Here is a 21,825-nt window from a genome sequence, read left to right on the forward strand (position 1 = left end):
TTCTCAAAATGGAAAGTGGAATGCAATGTGCTATCATTGGCAAAACTATGGATATGATTTCCAGTCAATGGAAGAAGGTCGCTGATATACAAGAGGAAAAGAGTGGGGGAAAGAACTGAACCTTGGGGGAAACACCGGCATTAGTGGAGAAGTTAGAAGACAGAGAGCCATCTACCATCACCCTCAGTGAGCGATCAGAGTGAAAACTGGATAACCAATTACTAAAAACAGTTGGCAAACCATAAGATGGAAGCTTGTTTAGAAGACCTTTATGCCAAACATGATCGAAAGCCTTTGAGATGTCAAGAGCAACTACTTGTGTTTCACCGAATCTTTCCATTGAATTAGTCCATAAATGAGTAACATAAGCCAGTATGGGTTCCATCGACATTGATGGAATCCATACTGGCGATCGTTGATCAGACGGAAGGTTTCTAGGTAGTTTAAGAGTTGGCGGTGAATTAATTTTTCCATTACTTTAGAAAGAGTAGAAGTAATTGCAATGGAACGATAATTGGATGGGAGGGATTTGTCACCCTTTTTAGGAACTGGCTGGTTTTGATTTGATTTGATTTAAGAATTCTTGGCGCAAGAGCTACTGCGGCTAAAATGCGCCTGTAAAATTTTATATAATGGTTTTGTTTTTAATTCGTATATTGCTGCTAATGATTTCCAAGGGTAACATAGAATGACTATAGCTTGTTTTAGAAATATTTAGTTTTATATTTGATTGTAGTAATTTATTTTCTTGAGGAACTGAAAAACATCTGCTATATTTTTTCTATCTTCCAGTATGGTTTTGAGAGTGAGGGAGTGGGAACTGGCTGGACATGAGCAAATTTCCAAGCAGAGGAAAAACACCTTTGGAATAAGAAAGTGAAAAAAGGCGGAAAAGAATAGGAGTAAGTTCAGGAGCACAGGTTTTGAGAACAAGTGGAGAAATACCATCAGGCCCTGGAGCTTTCTTAGCATCAAGATTCATCAAAATCCTTCTGATATCCTTTTGACGGAAGACCACAGGAGGCATTGAATGGAGCGTGTTGGGAATGGTGGGAGGTGTTTTACCAAGATCATTAATACATGAGTTGGAAGAAAAGTGGGATGCTAGCAGGTCAGCTTTATCCTTGGCTGAAGTGACAACAGAACCATCTGGTTTGGACAGGGGTGGGAGCAGAGATGGGCAAAAGTTACGGCCAATAGCTTTGGCAAGAGACCAGAATGCTCGGCTACCATTAGGGCAAAAAGCAAGTTTTCTACTCTTAGCCTGTTCAAAATCTAGTTTGGACTGATTAATAACTGCTTTACAATTGTTGCGAGGTTTGGTGTAGGTAGAAAATGAAATTGAAGAATTAGAAACAAGCCAATTACGATATGCAACATTCTTCTCTTGAACAGCCTTAGCACATTTATTGGAAAACCAAGGTTTAGATAAAGGACAAGATTTTAAAGTGGAGTGTGGGCTAAAGGATTCCATTCCTGGAAGAATAATTTCACTGACATGATCTCAGCAAACGTAGACATCAAAAGTTTTGAAACTAATCCGACCAAGGAAAGGAAATCTCGCAGGCCATCCCATTTTGCATTCCTGTAATGCCAAACAACACGAGATTGGGAATAGCCATGAGATAAATGCTCCATTGGAGAAGAGACAATCACCAAGTTGTGATCTGAAGTGCCTAAAGGACTTCTCACTTCGACCGTGTACTTAGAAAGGTTGTTTGTGGGAAAAAGATCAAGCGTGTTGGCTGTATGATTAGGATTGTACGGTATTCTTGTAGGTAAATGAACAATCTGTGCTAGGTCATTAGTAATTGCAAAAGCCTCAGTGTCTCGACCTGCTGGGTCGGTGTGACTAGAAAACGGAAGCCAGCTGGAGTTGTGAACATTAAAATCACCAAGGAAAATTACCTCACTGTTAGGAAAGTTGGACTGGAGAAAGTCAAGTTGCAAAGAGAGGAAGTCAAAGAGCTCCAAGTGATTAGTGGAATTGAGAGAACGGTAGATACAACAGATGAATTTGACACAATGAGGTAGAGAGATTTTAAGCCAGAGAAGATCAAAGAGAGGAGATTCCAAATTTCCAAGTCTCTGACAGGGAATATCAGAACGGACATATGCACAAGTACCACCTTTGAGGCGAAAGGAATCATACAGTGAATAATTTGGGCATCTGAGATGAGCAGAAGTTGAATCAACCGATAACTGAGATTCTGTCAGAAAAAGTGCATGGGGTTTGGCTGACAGCAAGTGGAAATGGACATCGTTGAGATTAGAATTGAGACCACGTATATTTGTGAAATGAATTAAGAAGTCCTTGGGAGGTTTAGATCTTTTCGCACATAAGCTTGCTCTATTAGTTTGACAATTCATGGTGTATTCAATAGTAAGAAAAGGTGGGTGGGACATGCTGTATGAAGTAATGAAATTTTTGGATATGGCGTACACATAGTAAGAATATACCCAGATCCTTGATATAACGTGGCCTCGGCAATGCTCCCCGCATACACACTACTCGGACTCCCTCCAGTCACTATCTGGCAGAGTAGAGGTAGCAAGATTATACATTAGCCGATCCGGAAGCCTCCTAGAGAGTTATCAATAGGTTCGGTCCGGTGTACTAACTAGCGGCCGGCCTGCGAACACCATTTTAGAGCTGTACCCTCGAAATGTAAGGAATATTGGATCTCGCCACGACGTTCATCATAACCTCAAAAGTCATCAATCATACTGCATGATGGAAGAGATAGGGAAGGGTTGACCGGAACTTAGCTCTAGAGACTAAACATAGGTTCCACCACTTCAAGCTTCCAATAAGCAAAGTGGTGGTATTTCACCGGTTGATGTGAGTCATCTACCACCTAGAAGCTCTCTCTTTCAAAACAGTCCGAACGCGTGCCACCACCAGCCAACATCCATTTGCTGTCCAACTTCAAACTCACAGAACCAACTTTTCATCTTTTTTATTCATTCAACTGCCATTTTCTGGAACAACCTTCCTTCATATGTATTTCCTGAAAATTACAGTCTACAGAAGTTCAAGTCCAATGTCAACAAATATCTTCTTTCGTCTTCTCAACCTCCAACCCAAGCATGGTACTAAGTACTATAGGTTCTAATACCTCTCGTGTTTGGGGTTTACATAAAAAAAAAAAAAAAAACTAAACATGTCTGTAAAGAAAAATATATCAGTTATATGTGAAAACAGCATAAATTTTAACCAACCTTATGCAAATCTGATAACTGCTGATGCCTCTGGAGGGCTTCTTTATTAGGAAACTGTCTTTTGCATAAGAGGCAAGCCATTTTATTAAAATCTGTTAGTTTTAATTCTTCTGCTTTTACTACATCTTGTATATTAGAACTGTCATCATGGGTTCCTTCGGGTTCAGACTCCGAGTCACTCTCACCACCATATGCTGCTACTAGAATTGGCTTTTCTTTTGGTGTAACTGCAAAAAATAAAATAAATAAATAAAAATAATAATAAACAAATAAAATAACATATATGAACACTAAACCTCTTTTTCTATATAAAGTGACATCTGGATAATATGAACTCACATTCTGAATTACCCAAGGTGTGTTTTGTAATTAAAGGTAAAAGTATAATTTCAGTCACTCTTCACATTTTAGAGAAGTCCAGATTCCAATCCTGTTTGAGACTGGAGGAATTCTTAAATGCCTCCCATATCAAGGCTGTAAAGGTGATCTCAGGTAGACTTCTCCCCTGCTACTATGCATCTATACAGACATATTTTATGTTAAACCATATAAAACAAGGTCACCATGACAAAAGCATTCAGCATTCCAAAAATGAAATGAGGGGTTCTACAAAAAACGAACAGAACTAAAAAGAACTATTTCTAATTTGTCACTGTTATGTGTGTCCACATTTCAGAATAAATAATGCATAAATGTGTCTCCCATATCAAAGTGAAAATGTGTGACTATTTCAGCACATTCAAATGGGCAGAACTAGGTTTTTTTTCACTGTCTTGCACAGAGTGAAAAAAAAAAAAATCCAAGTCCATTTAAGTAGTACCTATGAGCAATGGTATGAGTATGAATCAAGTACATAAAATCTGGTTGTTAATTTGAAGATCAAGGGACCAAAATATATCCATTTCAATTCAAAGGTTCGAAGTAGCCATACAAATTCAAATTTAAATTAGTCAATTTCTTTAATATAGTAACAAGTTTCGTTTTTGCCATCATAACATGCATGAACTATGATGTATACTACTACAACACAATGCTTGTAAAACACGTGTGTCTTGTTGTTTATTATGTATAATCATGCACAACTTTGAGATTGAGAATCCACATTTTGGTAAGGATAGGTTATGTGCAAAAACGAGTGCCGTTTTTCTCGTTTTTGTATTATCACTTTCAATAAATGTCATAATTAAGCACAAATTGCTCTTACTAATCACATTATGTAAACCAGCTTTGCATCACTTTAAAACAGCTGGAAAACAGTTTCATTACAGCTGCAAAATTTTATATTGTGTGTGTGTGTGCACGTGCGCGTTTTGAGTGTGTGCATAAATAAGTTCTAATAATGGAAATGATTAACATCAGAAGCTGCATTAAAGAAAATATTACATGAAACTAAATACTAAAATAAATAATGTATAAAGGGGAAAAAACTTGTTAGAGAACTGTCCAATTTGAATAAGGAGTTATGTAGTAAATTTTTCATATCTTTTGTCTTTTAATTTGGCTCAGCAAAATAGTACTGAAAACAAGTTTAAAGCTACTGAAGCAGCTTTATGGCTAATCTCATCTGTAAATATCAACTTTTTAAACTGATGGAAGCGGGATGGAGCGTGTCTTATATATAGAAGAGCAGCAGATGTAGTACGCAATAAGACTAACTATGGAAAATAGGATGCTCAACCCCCCCCTCTAATGGACGAGTTGAATCTAGATATTCTTCTCCTTCAGGAACCATACTGTGTCCATGGAAGGGTCTCTGGTTACCCCCTGGCTTTCAGGAAAATCCAGACGACAAACCAATTGTGCCTCGCTGCTATCATCGTCCACAATCCAGACCTAGTAGTAACACAAATAGAATCACTCTACACTCCCCACCTAGCGGGGGCTACAACAGAAGGCAGCTTCGGCCGTATTGTGGTCCTAACAACATATTTCCAATTTGGTACAGATATCCTCCCGCACATAGCTCGACTGGAATAAGCTCTTGACCTCCTGGAGAACACTGATGTCATTATAGCAGCAGATTCAAATGCCCGGTCGACACAATGGTTCAACACCTCTACTGATGCAAGAGGAGACATGTTAGATGAATTCATTGCCTCATGCGGCCTTGAAATCATCAACAGACCAGGACAACCAACACCTTCGGGAACTGGAGAGTAGTCAGTGTGATGTCCAGGTTACTCTTCGGGAACTGGAGAGTAACCTGGACATCACACTGACTACTTCTTCTCTTTGCAATAGACTCCTTCATTGGCAAGTGCATGACACGGCCACTACTAGCGACCATCGCCTCATCACTTACAGTGCCACTGATTCTGCCCTCCCTCGTCAAGTGCCTATCCAGGATATATTGTAAGATTCTCTACTAAAACAGCGAACTGGGACCAGTTTGACAATGTAATTCAAGATGTTCTTCATGACCCAGCTAGCAACTTCTACAAATCAATGAACAGTGCACAGAAAACAGACTTTGTGCAGAGTCTGCTCCTCAATGCTTCAGAGGCTTCCATGAAAAAATGTTCCAGGAACCCAAGATCTGTACCATGGTGGTCGCAGGAACTCACTAACCTGTGCAATTCTCTGAAGCGCACTCGCAAAGAGTACCAATGCAAGAGAAGGACTGAACCTGCTCACATCGTAGAACAGTATAGAGACCGATTCAAAGCAGTCCGCCGTGAATATACATTTGTACTAACAAAATTTACCATGCCAAGCAAAGCTCGTGGCATTCCCTTGTTGAGACTGAGGGGAACCGGAATCCATGGGGTTTAGTCCACAAACTTGTGAGGAATAAGCTGGGATCCACGGATGTCATACACTCTGTCCGCTCTGATGACTCACCCGAGACGACACACTGGGAAGATACAATCAACCGGATTCTGGATGAACTAATATATCAGGACAACACCAACTCTGACACTGACATCCACAGGAAGATAGCAGTACAAAATTCCAGCTTCCAGCCAGACATTATGGAGGAACCATTCGATGCAACAATTAAAAAAATCAAAAAAGGTAAAGCTCCTGGTCTGGATTTTATTGAAGGCGAGAACTGTGCAACATCTCTGGGCCATAGCTCCTTCTTCAGCTCTTCAACACCTGTCTGAATGAGATGCTTCCATCACTTTGGAAGCATGCTAACCCGAGTCTCTTACCTAAGGATCCCACAGGTACCTCCAAGGCATATCACCCGATTGCACTGCTTCCCATTATCGGCAAGGTTTTTGAAAGACTGCTGCTCTCCTGCTTCCAACCCCGATATGAAGCCAGTGGTTTGGCATCCTCACTTCAATTTGGATTCAAACAAGGGTGCTCCACAATTGATGCTCTATCTAAAACCTTCAAAGTTGCAGAACAGTCAATGAAGATTGTCAGTACTTATGTACTGGCAATCTTCATTGACTTCAAAGGAGCTTTTGACACAGTGTGGTGGCCGGGCATTCTTCAGAGGGCCAGAGTCTCTAACTGTACCTGGAATTTCTACCACTGCCTCAAAAGCTACTTCTCTAACCGCAAGGTCAGCATCAAAACAAAATATCACTGCATCACCCGACATCTAACCCGAGGCTGTCCCCAGGGCTCCATCCTGGGGCCAGCTGTCTGGAATATGATACTCGACGACTGGCTCCTGAGGGACTACACTACTCAGCTTTCTTACGCCGACGACATGGTTATCATCATCGAGGGCCCCACCTGCACCACCACCATAGAAACCCAGGCTACAGTTGTTCTCTCTGCTCTGTCCGTATGGGCCACAGAAAATAAACTCTCAGTCTCCACTGAGAAGAGCAAAACCCTCCTATTAAAAGGCAAACTGGACTTCTCCAGACCTCCTACCATACGTTTTAATAGCCGCCCACTGAAAAACTACCGATCGGTGAAGTACCTAGGAGTAATTTTGGACGACAGGAGAACTTTCATCCCCCATATCCAAGCTATCGAAGAAAAGATAAAAAAACAGTTATGCCAACGAGGTCTTTCATCGTCGCTGGCATCACCTGCAACTCCCGAACACTACTCCTGGATAACCTCCTCTAGACAGCAACTGATACCCTGCACCGGAAACTTCCAGACATGAAACTGCAAATTGCAGCCAGCCCTGCCGACGCCACTCCGTGATTCTCCATTGTGACGATCCTGGACTCTTTAATTTGAACTTTACCTATTCTCTTCTTCCTACCCACAGTCCTTCTCCAGGACTCCCACAACTGCACCTAGCACTCTTCCTGCTCCTTTTTGCCTGGGAGGATGCCTACGCTCTGTCATCCTCACTATCTTGCCTGTCTTCCACTTTCCTGTCTCTCCTCTGCTCTTTCCTTGACCTTCCCCACTCTCGCTCCTGCAGGAGTGTGGACGACCCGCCAGATGTCTTTTACTCCCTGGTCCGGCTCCTTCCTGGTGATCGTGCCTACCAGTAATGAAGAGGCCAGTCAAACAACACATAACCCACACTGACTGGCTTTGCTATGTTAACAGAGTATTTAACGCGGATTTTTGGGAAACCACAGGAACAGCATAACAATAACACTATGTCCACTATGATATAAGCACACGTGCATACATCTCAAAACATGGAGATTTCTCTCTCTCTTTCTCTGTAGAATGTATGTACAATTAAACATAATAAACAACAGTGCTTGTTTTAACGTACAATTTGTATACATCAAGCTGCATGACCATTCTGGAAGCAAAAATAGAACTCTGTGATCTCTGTTATATTATGTATGAGAAATACAGTGGTGGACAAAAAAACTGCATCACCTTAAAAAAAAAAAGTAAATTTGTAGTGAAAAGTATAAGATATTCTTTGATTAGTCATTTTGTTTGTGGCAAAGCAAAGGTATTGCGTCAGATAACACTTCTATTGCATCAGACAGTAATTGCAAGGTATTGCATCATTCATAACCTGAGTGACAAGGAGTTAATGAATGAACAGAAAGAATTATTAACTCTAGGCCCCAATTTCAGTCTGGTTTCTCATATGCTCCCCATAGCAGATATAGCAATAGGTATAGAGAAGGATGTGGCTAATCTACCTGAGGTCACAGCTAACGAGATCCGGATTAGGACATTGTGCGTGTCAGGTTCAGCACGCAAAGCCTCTTCCAATTTAACAGCTGCACAAAGAAGAGCATTAGGGGAATTAAAACAAGATGATAGTATTGTGGTACTACGTATGGACAAGGGAAGATCTATGGTAGTGTTGAACAAAGATAATTATCAGGAAAAGGGGCTTAGTTTATTAAATGATAGGTCTACGTATAGGATCATTTGTAAGAACCCCCTGGGCGAGCTGGAACAACAAGTTAACAAATTAGTCCAGAGTTGGCTCAAGGCGGGAAAAATATCCGAGGAGGTTTCCTGCGTTGGGTTGTCATTTGCCTAGATTTTATAGCCTGCCTAATGTGCACAAGGCTGGGGTACCTCTCAGGCCCATTGTGTCATTTGTGGGCAGTCCGACGCATGCACTATCCAGATTTTTGACTGAACTTGTATCCCCTGTACTGTGGCACTCGGATTACACCATTAAAAACAGTAGAGAGTTTGTGCAGTTCGTCCGTGCTCAGGAGGTAAAAGAGGGTGAGATTATGGCATCTTTCGATGTCGTTTCTTCATTCACATGTATACCCGTTGAACATGGCTTGGTTTGTGTGAAAAAGGCTTTGAGTAGGGATGGTACTTTGAAGGATAGGACAGCCCTAAGTGGTGAAAACATTTGTGAAGATGTTAGTTTATGCTTATCTAGTACCATCATGTTATTTCAAAATGTTATTTACCAGCAGGTCAGCGGTGTGGCCATGGGTTCACCTATTAGTGCAATTATAGCCAATTTAGCCATGGAAGAGTTCGAAGCCAGGATGTTGGGGAGCTCTAGCCCACCCCCATTACGGGTTTGTTTGTTATTTGGTTTTTAGGAGCATTAGCAACTAAGGCCATATTGCTCCGGGATATGCTGTGGTCATTCCCTGACCTTTCCGCATCCTCCGTATTTGGTGGTGACGGGCTCGAACCTCGGTCTAACCCATTACGGGCATGGAAGAGGTATGTTGATGACACGTTCATGGTATTACAAAGAGGATACGAAACAGAAGTACTTAATTGGTTGAATAATGGTTTGTCCTATATTCAGTTTACCTCGGAAGTTGAGCGGGGGAGGGGGGCTTCCGTTCCTAGGTGTGTGCGTGCGCGCGCAGAGAAGGCTGACATTTGAAAACTAAGGTTTACAGAAAACTTGTGTGCCGTGGCCAATACACACACTTTAAAACTGCTCAGGCTGGTTGCCACAAAAATAGTGTGGTTAAGGCCTTAATGGGAAGGGTGGGGTCCACTGCTCTTCATCTGAGGAGGGGGAACGAGACTAAACAGGTTACGGCTGACCTAGTAACATGCGGTTACCCCCCAGAGCATTATTGAGGGGTGTTCAAGAGATATGAGTAGCAGTCGCAGGGATGATTTTATACCTGTTGCCACCACATACATTCCCTACTATCCGGGCATTTCAGAACCCATTTCCCGTTCGTGTAAGATACGCTGTGTGCAGCTGCCGGGTCGGAGACTGCATATGGTAGTGTCCACAATCAAAGGTCCTATTGCAGGTAACGACACTAGTGAGGTCATATATGAAATTGAGTGTCCGGATTGTGGTGGAAACAAAATGAAGGCTGTGTGATCGCCTGGGAAAACACGATAGGGCCCTCAAGACAGCCAATTATGTGGGTTCAGCCGTAGCTGAACTTGCCTAGGAAACAGGACATGGCATTACAGCTAAAGAATCTGTGATCGTGGATAGAGAGTATGGCTTTTGGAACCGGAAATGGCTAGAGTTTAAGGATATGTTCATCTGGATGCTATAGTCTTAAAAGGGATAAGGGCTGTCACATTCATCCACTCTTTGAAGCCCTTTAAAAGTTTGAAGTTCGTTTGGAGAGAGACGAACGGTTTAGAGTGGTTCATTCCGTTTCTGGTTCCAACACACGAGAAGTGGACCGTGCGCAGGTGCCATAGTTTGTGTTGCGGACCTGCTGGGGCATATTTGTACATATATAGATTGTCAGATAATCTGCAACCATTATTGCTGATGAAGGTGGCCACTGCTGCCAAAAGCTCCTGTTTTAGTGGTTTTTAGTGATTTTAAACATCTTTTTAGCACTTAATTTTATAGCATTTTATTCTTGTTATATACCATCTTATTTTATTTTTATTTTAATATACAGTTTATAAGTCAGTATGTGCATTTTTGTTTATTGTTCAATAAAGGCATTTTATTGATTTGAGTCAGTGTTTTAGTAGCATCATATATGAATCATAGAGTTCCTGACTCCAGAAGCCAGATTTTTTCATTTCTTCAATGAAAAAAATCAGGTGATGAGCAACTTGATGGTACATCTTGCAAGTGATAACTGACCACTGCTGAAAATGAACTGAAGATCACCATTCAGTCAGAATCAAATCAAACATGCTAAGTCCTTGTGGAAAGATTCATTATGAGCAACAAAACCATTTATTTGCATTGAATGGGAAAAGCTTGCAAACTAAGAAATTCAGTTCTCCACAAAAACTCACAGCTGTCATGCTCCAGGGACTATCAATTTGCTTGTTGCTGTCAACAACAATGTGCCATTTTTGGACCGACTCTTGACATGTGATGAAAAATGGCTTATTCCTAGCAATACCAAATGATCACATCATTGATTATCGTTCTGGGAACCTGTGCTCCACACTTCAAAATCCCACTTCATCAACAAAAAATTTTTGCATGTCTGGAGGAATGCAGTTGGTATCATCCAATAATAGTTCTACCCTCTGGCCAAAAATTATCACAGGGGACAGTAAAGTGTTACTGTTCTTTTTTTTTTTTTTCTTAAATTTGTTTTATCCTAAAAATTTGCAAAAAAGTTATTTTTTTTGGGTCATGTAATACCTTTATGCTATAAACTAAATGGAAAAAATGGAATTATTTTAATTTAAAATTAATTAGATTTTGAATTCTTATTAAGCATACTGTTATCCTAAAGGTCAAGGAATGCTGCTGATTTCAAACACTGTGAAATAACAAAAAAATTGAAATATGGCAATCGTATTAAAAAAAAAAAAATTCACATAAAAGTCAAGAAAGAGAAGTACCTGAAAATGACATCAGCTTCTTCTCCTCTAAATCTTTCTTTTTTAGGGCTTCAGTGAGTAGGGCTTGGCGCTCAGCAGGAGATGATCTTTTCTCTAAAATAGCAAAACCAGCATCAGCAGCAGCAGAAGGCCTGGAAGCTTCAGATAGAATTAAACCTGGAGGAAGCAATATAGCAGTTGTAGCAACTAAGCCCAATTTTGCATTCTCCTTCTTTTGGTTAAGGGTTTTAGCCCATCTCTCCATATCCTGTCATAACAGAATTACAATTAACATTTTTTTACAGTGAAAATTCCTATTACACTTTCTGAAAGCACAACACTATATTAGTTAAATTATGAAGATAATTTCTAAATAATAATTATTACTATGGCAGATTTAAAAAAAACACAAACCTATTCAACATGCATAAATTCAGACTGACTGAAGATTACTATGTCTAGATGAGTCATAAAACATGTAACAAGTCACAACTTGCTATGGTGCTGCAATTTCAAGATGAAAAATCAGTCTCCAAACGTTCTGATCCCAACTTGTATGCACAGTAAATTACAAGCATTTGTTATCCTTACACTATCAATAAAAAGTTTTCCAATTTTGCTATAGAAAAAGAAATTCCTTACATCTTAACAATTACTTCTTATTGTTATGAGACTTCGCAATATATTACTCGAATTTGTTAACTAGAAATTGTAAAGGATATTATATGACAAAGTATTACAACATACTACCCATATAATGAAAGGAAAATCAAGTGGCTCCTCCAATTATAGTTATTCGAAAGTGTGAGCACAAATGCTATACAAGCAGTCCATCAGATATGCATAGCATTTGGGGAAGATACAAAATAAATGTGCAGCCCAAAAATGGTTCAAAAACTTAAATCAGGCGATAAGTCACTTGATGAGCCTCACAGAGATGATCAACTCACAACTGATAACAAGTGAAGGCCACTACTGAGACTGATTCAAATCAAACATTCCAGGTGCTTGCAGAGACATTTAAATAATCACAAGGAAACCATTCATTCATGTAAACTGGATGTAAATGCATTTGGATGACTGGAAAGTTTGAACTAACCATGAAAGAAGCACATAAGAAAGATAAATATGTTATTTTTCTATACAATCTCCCTTCTTACTAATATACTTTTCCCACCACTTCAGCAAAGCCTGAATGTCATTCTTAAAAGGTTTTACCCTAGTTTTCAAAGGTCACTGAGAGCAGCCAATGACATTCACATCTATATGAAAATGAATCCTAGTCAAATGTTTTTCTTTAAGTTAAAAAAACATTTGAAGTCCAATGATCAGTATTAAATCAGGTGAATAAGAGTGATAATCAAGCAGTTCAACCTCACAATCACAAACAGTTCCTATTGCAGCCACTAGCTGGTGTGCCAGTGCACTGCACTACTTTCATATGAGATGGCTCCCTTTGTAAGCTATTCATGCTGCTTAGCATTGATATTATCCTTCATTTTTGCACATAACTAATACAAAAGAGAACAATAATATTTCTGTGATGGACCACTTATAAATAATCCACGAACAACAAAACCCTCAGACTCCCACAACAGTGAAAATATAAACTTGCTAATTAAAGGAACAAACTTGGCATTTTCTGGATAGGAGTTGAAGGGTGCTTCATTTACATAGACCACAGTTTTTCCAAAAATGTGGACAATGGCCTGGTATCAACAACAATAAGAAGAAGAAGCAGCAGCAGCAGCATAATATTCACAAATGTGGAAAGCTGTCTTTGCATCGTTTTTGGTTTTCTTTAAAACAAGTACAGAAAGACTGAATACACTGGTCAGCATCAATTTCCTCTCTGAAATAATTTTGACATATTTTTGTAGGATACAAGTTCAAAAACTCTGTTTTGTGCTTAAAAAGTTCTCACCACCCTCAGTTTTCAAATATCATAGGTTAATGACAAAAAGCAAAGACTTGTAGTTGGTCTAATCATCTTTTCCGTCTATGTTATTCATTTATTTTTTTATAGAACATTTGAGAGATTTCTAGAGCATTTGGGAGCTTACTACAACATTCAAGAATGTTCTGAAATGTTCTAGAATATTGTTATGTGCAGAAGAAAGATCAGGACGTTTCTGGAAGGTTCTAGAACTTTCAGTGGAGTTCTCCAGAAACATCGTGAGTCTTCCAGAAACTTCTCTACCAGTATATGTATATGAGTGTGTTCTGCACCAAGCAAGCATTTTGTAATTTCCAAAAGTATGTGTTTCAGAGTAAATGGTGAATGAGTGTTTTAATGAATTAGTGTTTGTAAACAAGTGTTGTGTGTGTGTTAGAGTAAATCGTGAACTGTGTTTAAATGAAAAATAAAAACCTACAATTTCTTGATCGTGTTCTATGTGCGCATACCTCAACTGTACATGAAATATGCCACGTTCTTGCTGAAATAAGCCTGATAGCTTTTGCTACACTTGAGGAGAAGTGATATTAAAATCACAGCAGAAACCACTGACAAAACTTGTGAGAAAAGCCTAAGATCAGAGATCAAGACAAAGTATGGGCTCCAAAAATTTCCTGTAGCTCATGTTCAAGGACATTAACAGGCTGGCTTAGAAGTAGTCATAAATTGATGCCTTTTGCTGTTCCGGTGATATGGCGGGAACCTCAAGACCACATAAACAATTGTTACTTTTGCATGACCAATATTACTGGTTTTTCTGGGAAATCCAAGCAAAAAATGAGTAACCCATCATACCTTCTGCTCTAAGGCCGGTTCCTTGCCCTCAACAATGATACAATACTAGTGCCATAGCCACCAGAAACTATAGACTTGGCTGTGATTCAAGGTCAGAAAAGGAGTCTCCAGGAGATGCAGAACCCAGAAAGAGTACAGATCCAGTCTTTTCAACTCTTGATACTGCAAAACTGCATCTAATCCTTCAGGCAGAAATGAATAATTTGGTCAGAGATTTGGACCTCTCCAAAACCAAGGCTCAATTACTAGGATCACAACTTCAACAGTGGAATCTTCTTGAAAAGGACGTCAGGGTGTCTTTTTATAGGAAGAGGCAACCTAATATAATGACCTATTACTCCATGGATGGTGCTTCGGTTTATTGTAACAATGTCCAGGAATTAAAGAAAGAGTTACATCTGGAACATATCCCCGAGCAGTGGAGGCTTTTTATTGATTCATCCAAGGTAAGATTGAAAGCAGTTTTACTCCATAATGGAAAAAAAGTATCCATCTATACAGAACCGGCTCCAGGTTTATCAGCGCCCTGTGCGAGATTTTTTGGTGTGAACTCTCCAACTTCCTATTGAAGTTGTAGAGGGCAAGTTGAGTGCCAAGTTTATTCATTTGAATAAACAATAACTGAAATCTGAACTTTGGTGTGAACTCTCCAACTTCCTATTGAAGTTGTAGAGGGCAAGTTGAGTGCCAAGTTTATTCATTTGAATAAACAATAACTGAAATCTGAACTCTTTCAATTGCTCAAATTGGAACGTAAGCTTGACTTCATATTGCAGTTTTCGGAAGATTGCAACTTGAGATTTACAGGAAATCAGTGAATTTGCGGGGCATTTTGCACCCTTAAATTTTGCCGCCACATCGATACCACTGGCCCATGCAGTTCACATGAAGGAAATATACAAGAACCTACAGGTTCTTTTGCGAAAAATATGCTGTCGGGAATACAAATGGAATATCTGTGCTGACCTAAAAGTGGTAGCTTTGCTGACTGGTTTGCAAGGTGGATACACTAAATACTGCTGTTTTTTATGTGAGTGGGATGCCAAGCAAAGGATAGCCACTACAGGGAAAAAAAATTGGCCAGACCATTCAGAACTAAACCAGGCCAGAAAAATGAGCACTTAACGATCTAATCAACAACTACAGATAAATAAAAAGAAATATGCCTATGATGTTAATCAGCATTACAAGATTGACAGTCATAGAAATAATGACGCTAACAATGCCACGAGAACTCTACTTGTTCCTCCACTCCATAATATTTAGTTCATCATTACTGCATTACTTTTCACAAACAAAACTAATCAGGTCAATGGTAAGAAGAATCTGCAATAATGCTTTGGTTTTGTTAATTATTACACAATTTCTTGAACATATAATTTACAAAAGCCATAGATAAAACACTAAAGGTGTTTTTAAGGCTGTTCGAGTACAAAGGTTGTCCACTTGAGTGGCAGACAAGTTCTGAGCAGTTTTCAGTTTGGTCATTCACAGGGCATTCCAGATACCAGTAAGCTGGACAGCAGAAGTTTTAATAAATTAAAATTGAAAGCATATCTGTGGTGAATAATAGTGCAGAGAGAGAGAGGAGAGGGGGGAAAAAAAGTCATTGGCGATGCTGTTTAACAAAAATGATATTGGGGAAAATATCAATATCAGAGCAACAAAAGTCATTAATAATTTTTATTAATAAAGTCAAGATGATTTTACCCACTAGACTTTAAAACATCATTAAAGCATTACTACATGTTTTATTTTCAGTAAAAAATACTACAAATTTCCAGAAATATTTTAAAAGTACTTTTGGTGAAAGTTAAAGACAATTTTCTAATTTTACTTTCCATTATAGTCTAAAATCTACACCAATATACTGTAAGCACTGTTTTAGTGTTAAAATTTTTATACAAAAATTATTCCTGTTGTATTTTAAAATGTACTTGTTTTTGCTATCAATTTATATGATGATAAATATCAGAGTAGAAATTTCTGTTTCTGCTCCCCTCCAAATTAATATAGCTTCTTAAAATTTCATAAATACTTTTGATATAAAAGGGATACTATATGTTATTGCCTTGTTGAACATAAAAATACAGTAATCCCTCGATTAATGCACTAATTTTTTTTTGATACAAAAATCAATTAGTGTGTTACAAAAATTCGATTAACGTGGTAGCTATAATGCGAGTCCATATTTTTCGAGCGTTTATTTAGTCACTGCTTTAATTTCTGTGTCCGTTTTTTTTTTTCAAGCATTAATTTAGTCACTGCTTTAATTTCATATAAGTGAAATCTGAAAGAAAACTGCAATAAAATATTTTCTTTGTAAACCATGAGTTTTTTTTTATGTATGTATGGTTGTCTGCTAAATTAATTTAGCAGACAACCATACTTTCGGAGTCTACTAAATTAATTTAGCAAACTTCCGAAAGTATGAATACGGTTGTCTGCTAAATTAATTTAGCAGACAACCATATCAACTGCTAACAGTACATATTTTTTTTTGTTTTTTCTTAAAAGTTTAACTAATACATAATTTACCCTTCAGCTATGAGCAAAAGAAATAGTGAAGTGAAAATTGATTGTATAAAGAAGAGTCAAAAGGTTATTTCCTTAGAAAAAAAACTAGAAATAATAAAAAAGCATGAATGCGGTGATAGTAGAATAAAAATAAGATGGGACCATGGGATGGGTGAATCAACAATGAGCAAAGCAGATGAGTACAAAGAAAATGGTAAGGTTGTGTCGAGTTCCGAAAGTATGCAAACAACTAGAAATAGAAGCCTTAGAATGATTGAAATGGATCAACTGTTGTCTATTTGGATTGAAGACTGTAACCAAAATCAAATCCCACTAAATACCAATATTATTAAATCAAAAGCATCAAGTCTCTCATCTTTGAGAAAGAAAGAAAAGGCCACAGAAGATGAACAATGGGAAAATGAAGAATTTGGTGCTAGGTCTTTTTTTTTTTTTTTTTTTTTTTTTTTATTAGTTGTTGGTGCATTGGCTTCTGTGGCCATAATGCACCTCCCAAAGTTTTTGCATTTTACTCTGATCCAAGCCCGAGGCGGGATTCGAACCCGCGACCTTTGGGTTGCCAGGCAGGCACTTTACCCACCTGGCTAGCCCTGTCGGCAGTGCTAGTTCTGGATGGTTTGAGAGGTTTAAAAAAGAGAATCAGCTTGCATAATGTTCAAATCACAGGTGAAGCTGCAAGTGCAGATAAAGAGGCAGCTCAAAAAATATCCAGACACGTTGAAGGAAATTGTGGGAGAAGGAGGTCACAGTGATCAACAAATATTTAATGCTGATGAAACCGGATTTTTTTGGAAATGAATGCCTTCTAAGACTTTCTTGGCTAAAACAGAAAAATCACAACCTGGTTATAAAGTCGCCAAAGATAGGCTTACACTTTTATTAGGGGGTAATGCTGAAGGAGATTTAAAATGGTTGTTTATCGTGTGCGGAATCCTAGGGCTTTTAAAAGCTTAAATCAAGGATCACCCCCTGTAATTTGGCAATCTAACAAGAAAGCGTGGATAACTAAAGCTCTATTCAAAGAATGGTTCACAGGCTGTTTTTGCCCAACAGTTGAAATTATTGCAGAAAAAAATAATCTTGATTTTAAAGCTTTATTAATTTTGGACAATGCTCCTGGTCATCCCATTGCTCTTGATCCCTTGTGTGAAAATATCAAAGTGATATTTTTACCACCTAATACAACTTCCTTGCTGCAACCGACAGATCAAGGGTCTATCACAACTTTTAAAGCTTACTTACTAAGAAGGACTTTTAAACAGGCAATTCAAGCAACATCTGGAGAGAATGAAATTTCATTGATATAATTCTGGAAAAAGTGTAGCATCAAAGATGCCATTGAAAACATTAGTAATGGCTTGAACTTAGATCAAGCAATATGAGAACCGTGTGGAAGCATCTTCTTCCTCACTGTACAAATGAATTTAAAGGCTTTCCAAAAGAAATGGAAGGCGTTGTTGAAGAAATAACTCACACCAGAAAGGACTTGGTTTTAATGAGTTAGACAACCAAAATGTTCAAGAATTAATTGAATCCCATTCCGAAGAACTGAGCAATGGTGATCTAAATTTAGATACCCAATGAGTGTACGAAGCTGCCGGCCAATGATTGTTCAACTGCTAAAATCAAATCAGAATTTAAAAAAAAACTTCTACCCAAAAGAAAGAGGTCATTTGAAAGGAGTTTGATGAGATTTTTCGCCTACTGAAGCACACGTTTTTAAGCAGCAATGCTTAGATGCTGACCCTGATGTAGAACAACAGCAGTCGAATTTGTTGAAAAGTGGAAGAAGCTTTAATTCCTTGTCGACAGATGTACGATAATAGGAAGAAGGGAATACACATCAACCTACACTTACTAAATTTTTTTTTAAAAGTAGAATATTTTCTTTTTTTTTTAATTTTTATTGTGCTTTGTAATATAATTTGTTAAAAATTTTTTTTAAAAATACAGCACTGTATATTTTTGAGAATAAATAAAAAAAATCAAGGAACCAATTACATTATTTTTGCACTTCTGCTTAGTGTGGTACTTTTGCGAGACACATTAAACGCACTAATCGAGAGTTTACTGTACCTCACACCTGTACTCGGTTAGTTAAGATTTAAAATAATAATAATAATAATAATAATTAAAAAAAAACCATCACACTGTATTTCCTGAATTATCATTTATGTATCTGAAAATGCAAATGACAAAAGTGCAGAACAAAGATTTCTCAGTTCCACTAAATAATAACATGAAATCACACAAAAAAAATTTATTTTAAATCTAAAAAACAAACCTTAGCAATTTTTTTTGCAATTTTGACTTTATCTTGCTTCTCCTTCTCTTTACTCTTTGATTTATCACCTTGATTGGAACTATCTGCTTCTGCTGCTATCAAATATTAAAATGAATCAGTATTACAGATAAAGATGATGAAATGTTATTGTCTTAAATACTTATATACTTGACACTACCATAAAAGTTAAAATTTTATGTGACCTGCTGGTAGATGTAAAGCACTATAATTACATTACATATGTGACAATAGGCTACATCATGCTAAACAAAAGTAAATTATTAAGTTTTCTCTTGAAATTTTGAAAATTTCCAAATAAGAAAATTTCACATAAATGCTTTTAAATATTAATTAGTTCTTATTTTGATTGGTTGCTGAAGAGGGCGAAGGCACTGCTAAAATCAAATCAGAATTTTAAAAAAAAATTGCAAAAATGAATAAATAAAATAAAGTTTACCTCCTTTAAAGTTTACCTAAAAGTTTTTCCCCTAACTTTTAGGGGGAAATCCCCCTAAAAGTTAGGGGGAAAGGAGATAAGACTGATTCAAAATGAAAAAGACCTAGGTGTTATGATTCTGTCTAACATGAAATTTTCCATGCAGTATAACCAGGCAGCTAGGGAAGCAAATGGTGTCCTGTCCATGATTTATTGGACTTTGCAAGTAGGGAGAAGGATGTATTATCCCTCAATATAAGACAGTGGTTAGACTGCATTTGGACTATTGTATTTGGCTCAAGAGATTGCACATGAAAAATTTTTTTTTTTTTTTTTTTTTTTGTTCCCCAAATGCATAACCTTATGTTTTGAAGAATTAAACTTTGGTTTCCATTTTTCAGACCATATAATGCAACTGATCCAAGTCTTTTTTTGAAGCATCATGGCCTGACCCAAATTGTTAACCACCCACCTTCAAATAATCAGAAAACTTAGACTGCTTCCCTTGTATATCCCTGTCAATATCATTTATGAAAATCATAAAGAGAAGGGGAGCTAACATTGAGCCCGAGTGATCCCACTTGTTGTTATTTGGTTTTTAGGAGCATTAGCAACTAAGGCCATATTGCTCCGGGGATATGCAGTGGTCATACCCTGACCTTTCCGCATCCTCCGTATTTGGTGGTCACGGGCTCAAACCCCGGTCTAATCAAGAAGCGTGTACTATGCACTGCTGCTCCTGCCCACCTGGCTACAGAGGCGCCACCCCACCCCACCCTACTTGTTACACTGGTCGAAATCGAAAACTGACCCACTTATGACAACCTTCTGTCTTTTAAATTTTAGCCGGCCTCAACATGCAAATCAGAATTACTGATCCAACAGAGGATCATACCAGCAGACTACAACTTCTTTCACTTCCCATAGTAGCTTTCCATGAGGGATAGTATTGAAAGCGTTACTAAAATCTTGGTACATAATGCCAAAATTGTTACCAAAAGTCTATATAGTTCAAACTTTTGCAGATGCTCTAAGAAAAATTTTAATGAAGTTAATAGAATTCCTAAAGGGTAGTCTATTAAGTCTTCTAAGAGATTTGGTTCTAGTGAGGAAGTGTGAAATTAACTTTCAAAAACTGCTCAATCAATCCTACGTGAAATAAAACTATTATGGACAAATATGTGATTATTGAGGCAGAATCTGAGAATTATTTATCTAAGATACAGAAATAATCTGTAATAAAGGAGACTGGACTTAGAAGCCCAAGATTAACTGTGTATGAAGAGGAAAAGGCTGTTTGTAAAGAAGTATTAGAACAGTTGTTGTCATGCAATTTCTTATTGGTTGGGTGCAAGGAAGCCTGAGGCTTATGCTGCACCAGCCCAAAAGTTTGGGAAACACTGCTCTAAATGATGGTAAAAAGGCAAACTGCAGCCATTATCAACCCACTGCAGGATGGAAGCCTCCTCAACAATTCATGCTGAGGGAAATGGACCATAATCTGCCATGCTGGTCAAGTGCAGGTTGGCAGATTGACCGTATTTAGCAGTCAGGGGCTTGAACCTCGGTCTACTCAAAGAGCACGTGTTACTGCACTCCCGCTCCTGACCACTCAGCTATGGAGGCTGTCATACTCTTCTGCAGTTTTATGGCACTTCTACTCAGAGTGTATGAACCGACATGCAGAGAGCAGACAAAAAAATTTTTTTTGATAGAAAAACAGGGATTACCAAAATATCAATGCTACATTCAGTACCCTGTTATTTCTATTACAAAAGTGGTAACCAAGATAAAAAACGAAATTTCATTTTAACTGGAAACCAACAACATTTAGGAATTGAAATACTCAGAAAGAGGGGATAAAAAAACCTTAACATTGGTAATGTACTAAAGGCTACTGTCATCCAGTATTATAATGGTACCAGAAGATCACAGTGAAACTTAACGTTATACAGATGGAGAGACATACATTATTTGAGGACTTACCATCAAATATTATTGGGCTTCATTAAACTTTGCATTAATATTAATGCAAAGTTTAATGAAGCCCAAAAATTTTAAACAGCAAAATAACCCATCTATCAAGATCTTTTCTTAAGTATCTGAAAAGAAGAACACTAATTTATATAACTTTAAAAATTTATACTGGAGTTAAAATACTCTAAGCTAAAATAATTTAAGCTACGTATATTGAACAGAAAAATGCATACTGTGTATGAAAGATTAACTGTGTATGAAGAGGAAAAGGCTGTTTGTAAAGAAGTATTAGAACAGTTGTTGTCATGCAATTTCTTATTGGTTGGGTGCAAGGAAGCCTGAGGCTTATGCTGCACCAGCCCAAAAGTTTGGGAAACACTGCTCTAAATGATGGTAAAAAGGCAAACTGCAGCCATTATCAACCCACTGCAGGATGGAAGCCTCCTCAACAATTCATGCTGAGGGAAATGGACCATAATCTGCCATGCTGGTCCAGTGCAGGTTGGCAGATTG

General features: G+C 38.0%; 1 protein-coding gene across 3 annotated transcripts in view; it reads right to left on the reverse strand.

The window, feature by feature from the left end:
• The window catches only part of LOC150088835 (RNA-binding protein 5-like), a 405,596-nt gene that overhangs the window by 63,160 nt on the left and 320,611 nt on the right, over positions 1-21,825 (reverse strand). For all 3 annotated transcript variants that reach the window (XR_016546742.1, XM_090369695.1, XM_090369696.1), the window contains 3 exons: positions 18,900-18,991; positions 11,347-11,593; positions 3,223-3,449 (listed from right to left, as the gene is read on the reverse strand). Coding sequence is in view for 2 of the 3 variants with exons in the window: in XM_090369695.1 (XP_090225821.1) it covers positions 3,223-3,449; positions 11,347-11,593; positions 18,900-18,991 (566 nt within the window). In the remaining variant the exon portion in view is untranslated. The remainder of the gene's footprint in view (positions 1-3,222; positions 3,450-11,346; positions 11,594-18,899; positions 18,992-21,825) is intronic.

The sequence above is a fragment of the Mastigoproctus giganteus genome, chromosome 3 (genome assembly GCF_048544385.1).
Source record: "Mastigoproctus giganteus isolate SK-2022 chromosome 3, ASM4854438v1, whole genome shotgun sequence".
NCBI classification, from domain to species: Eukaryota; Metazoa; Arthropoda; class Arachnida; order Uropygi; family Thelyphonidae; genus Mastigoproctus; species Mastigoproctus giganteus.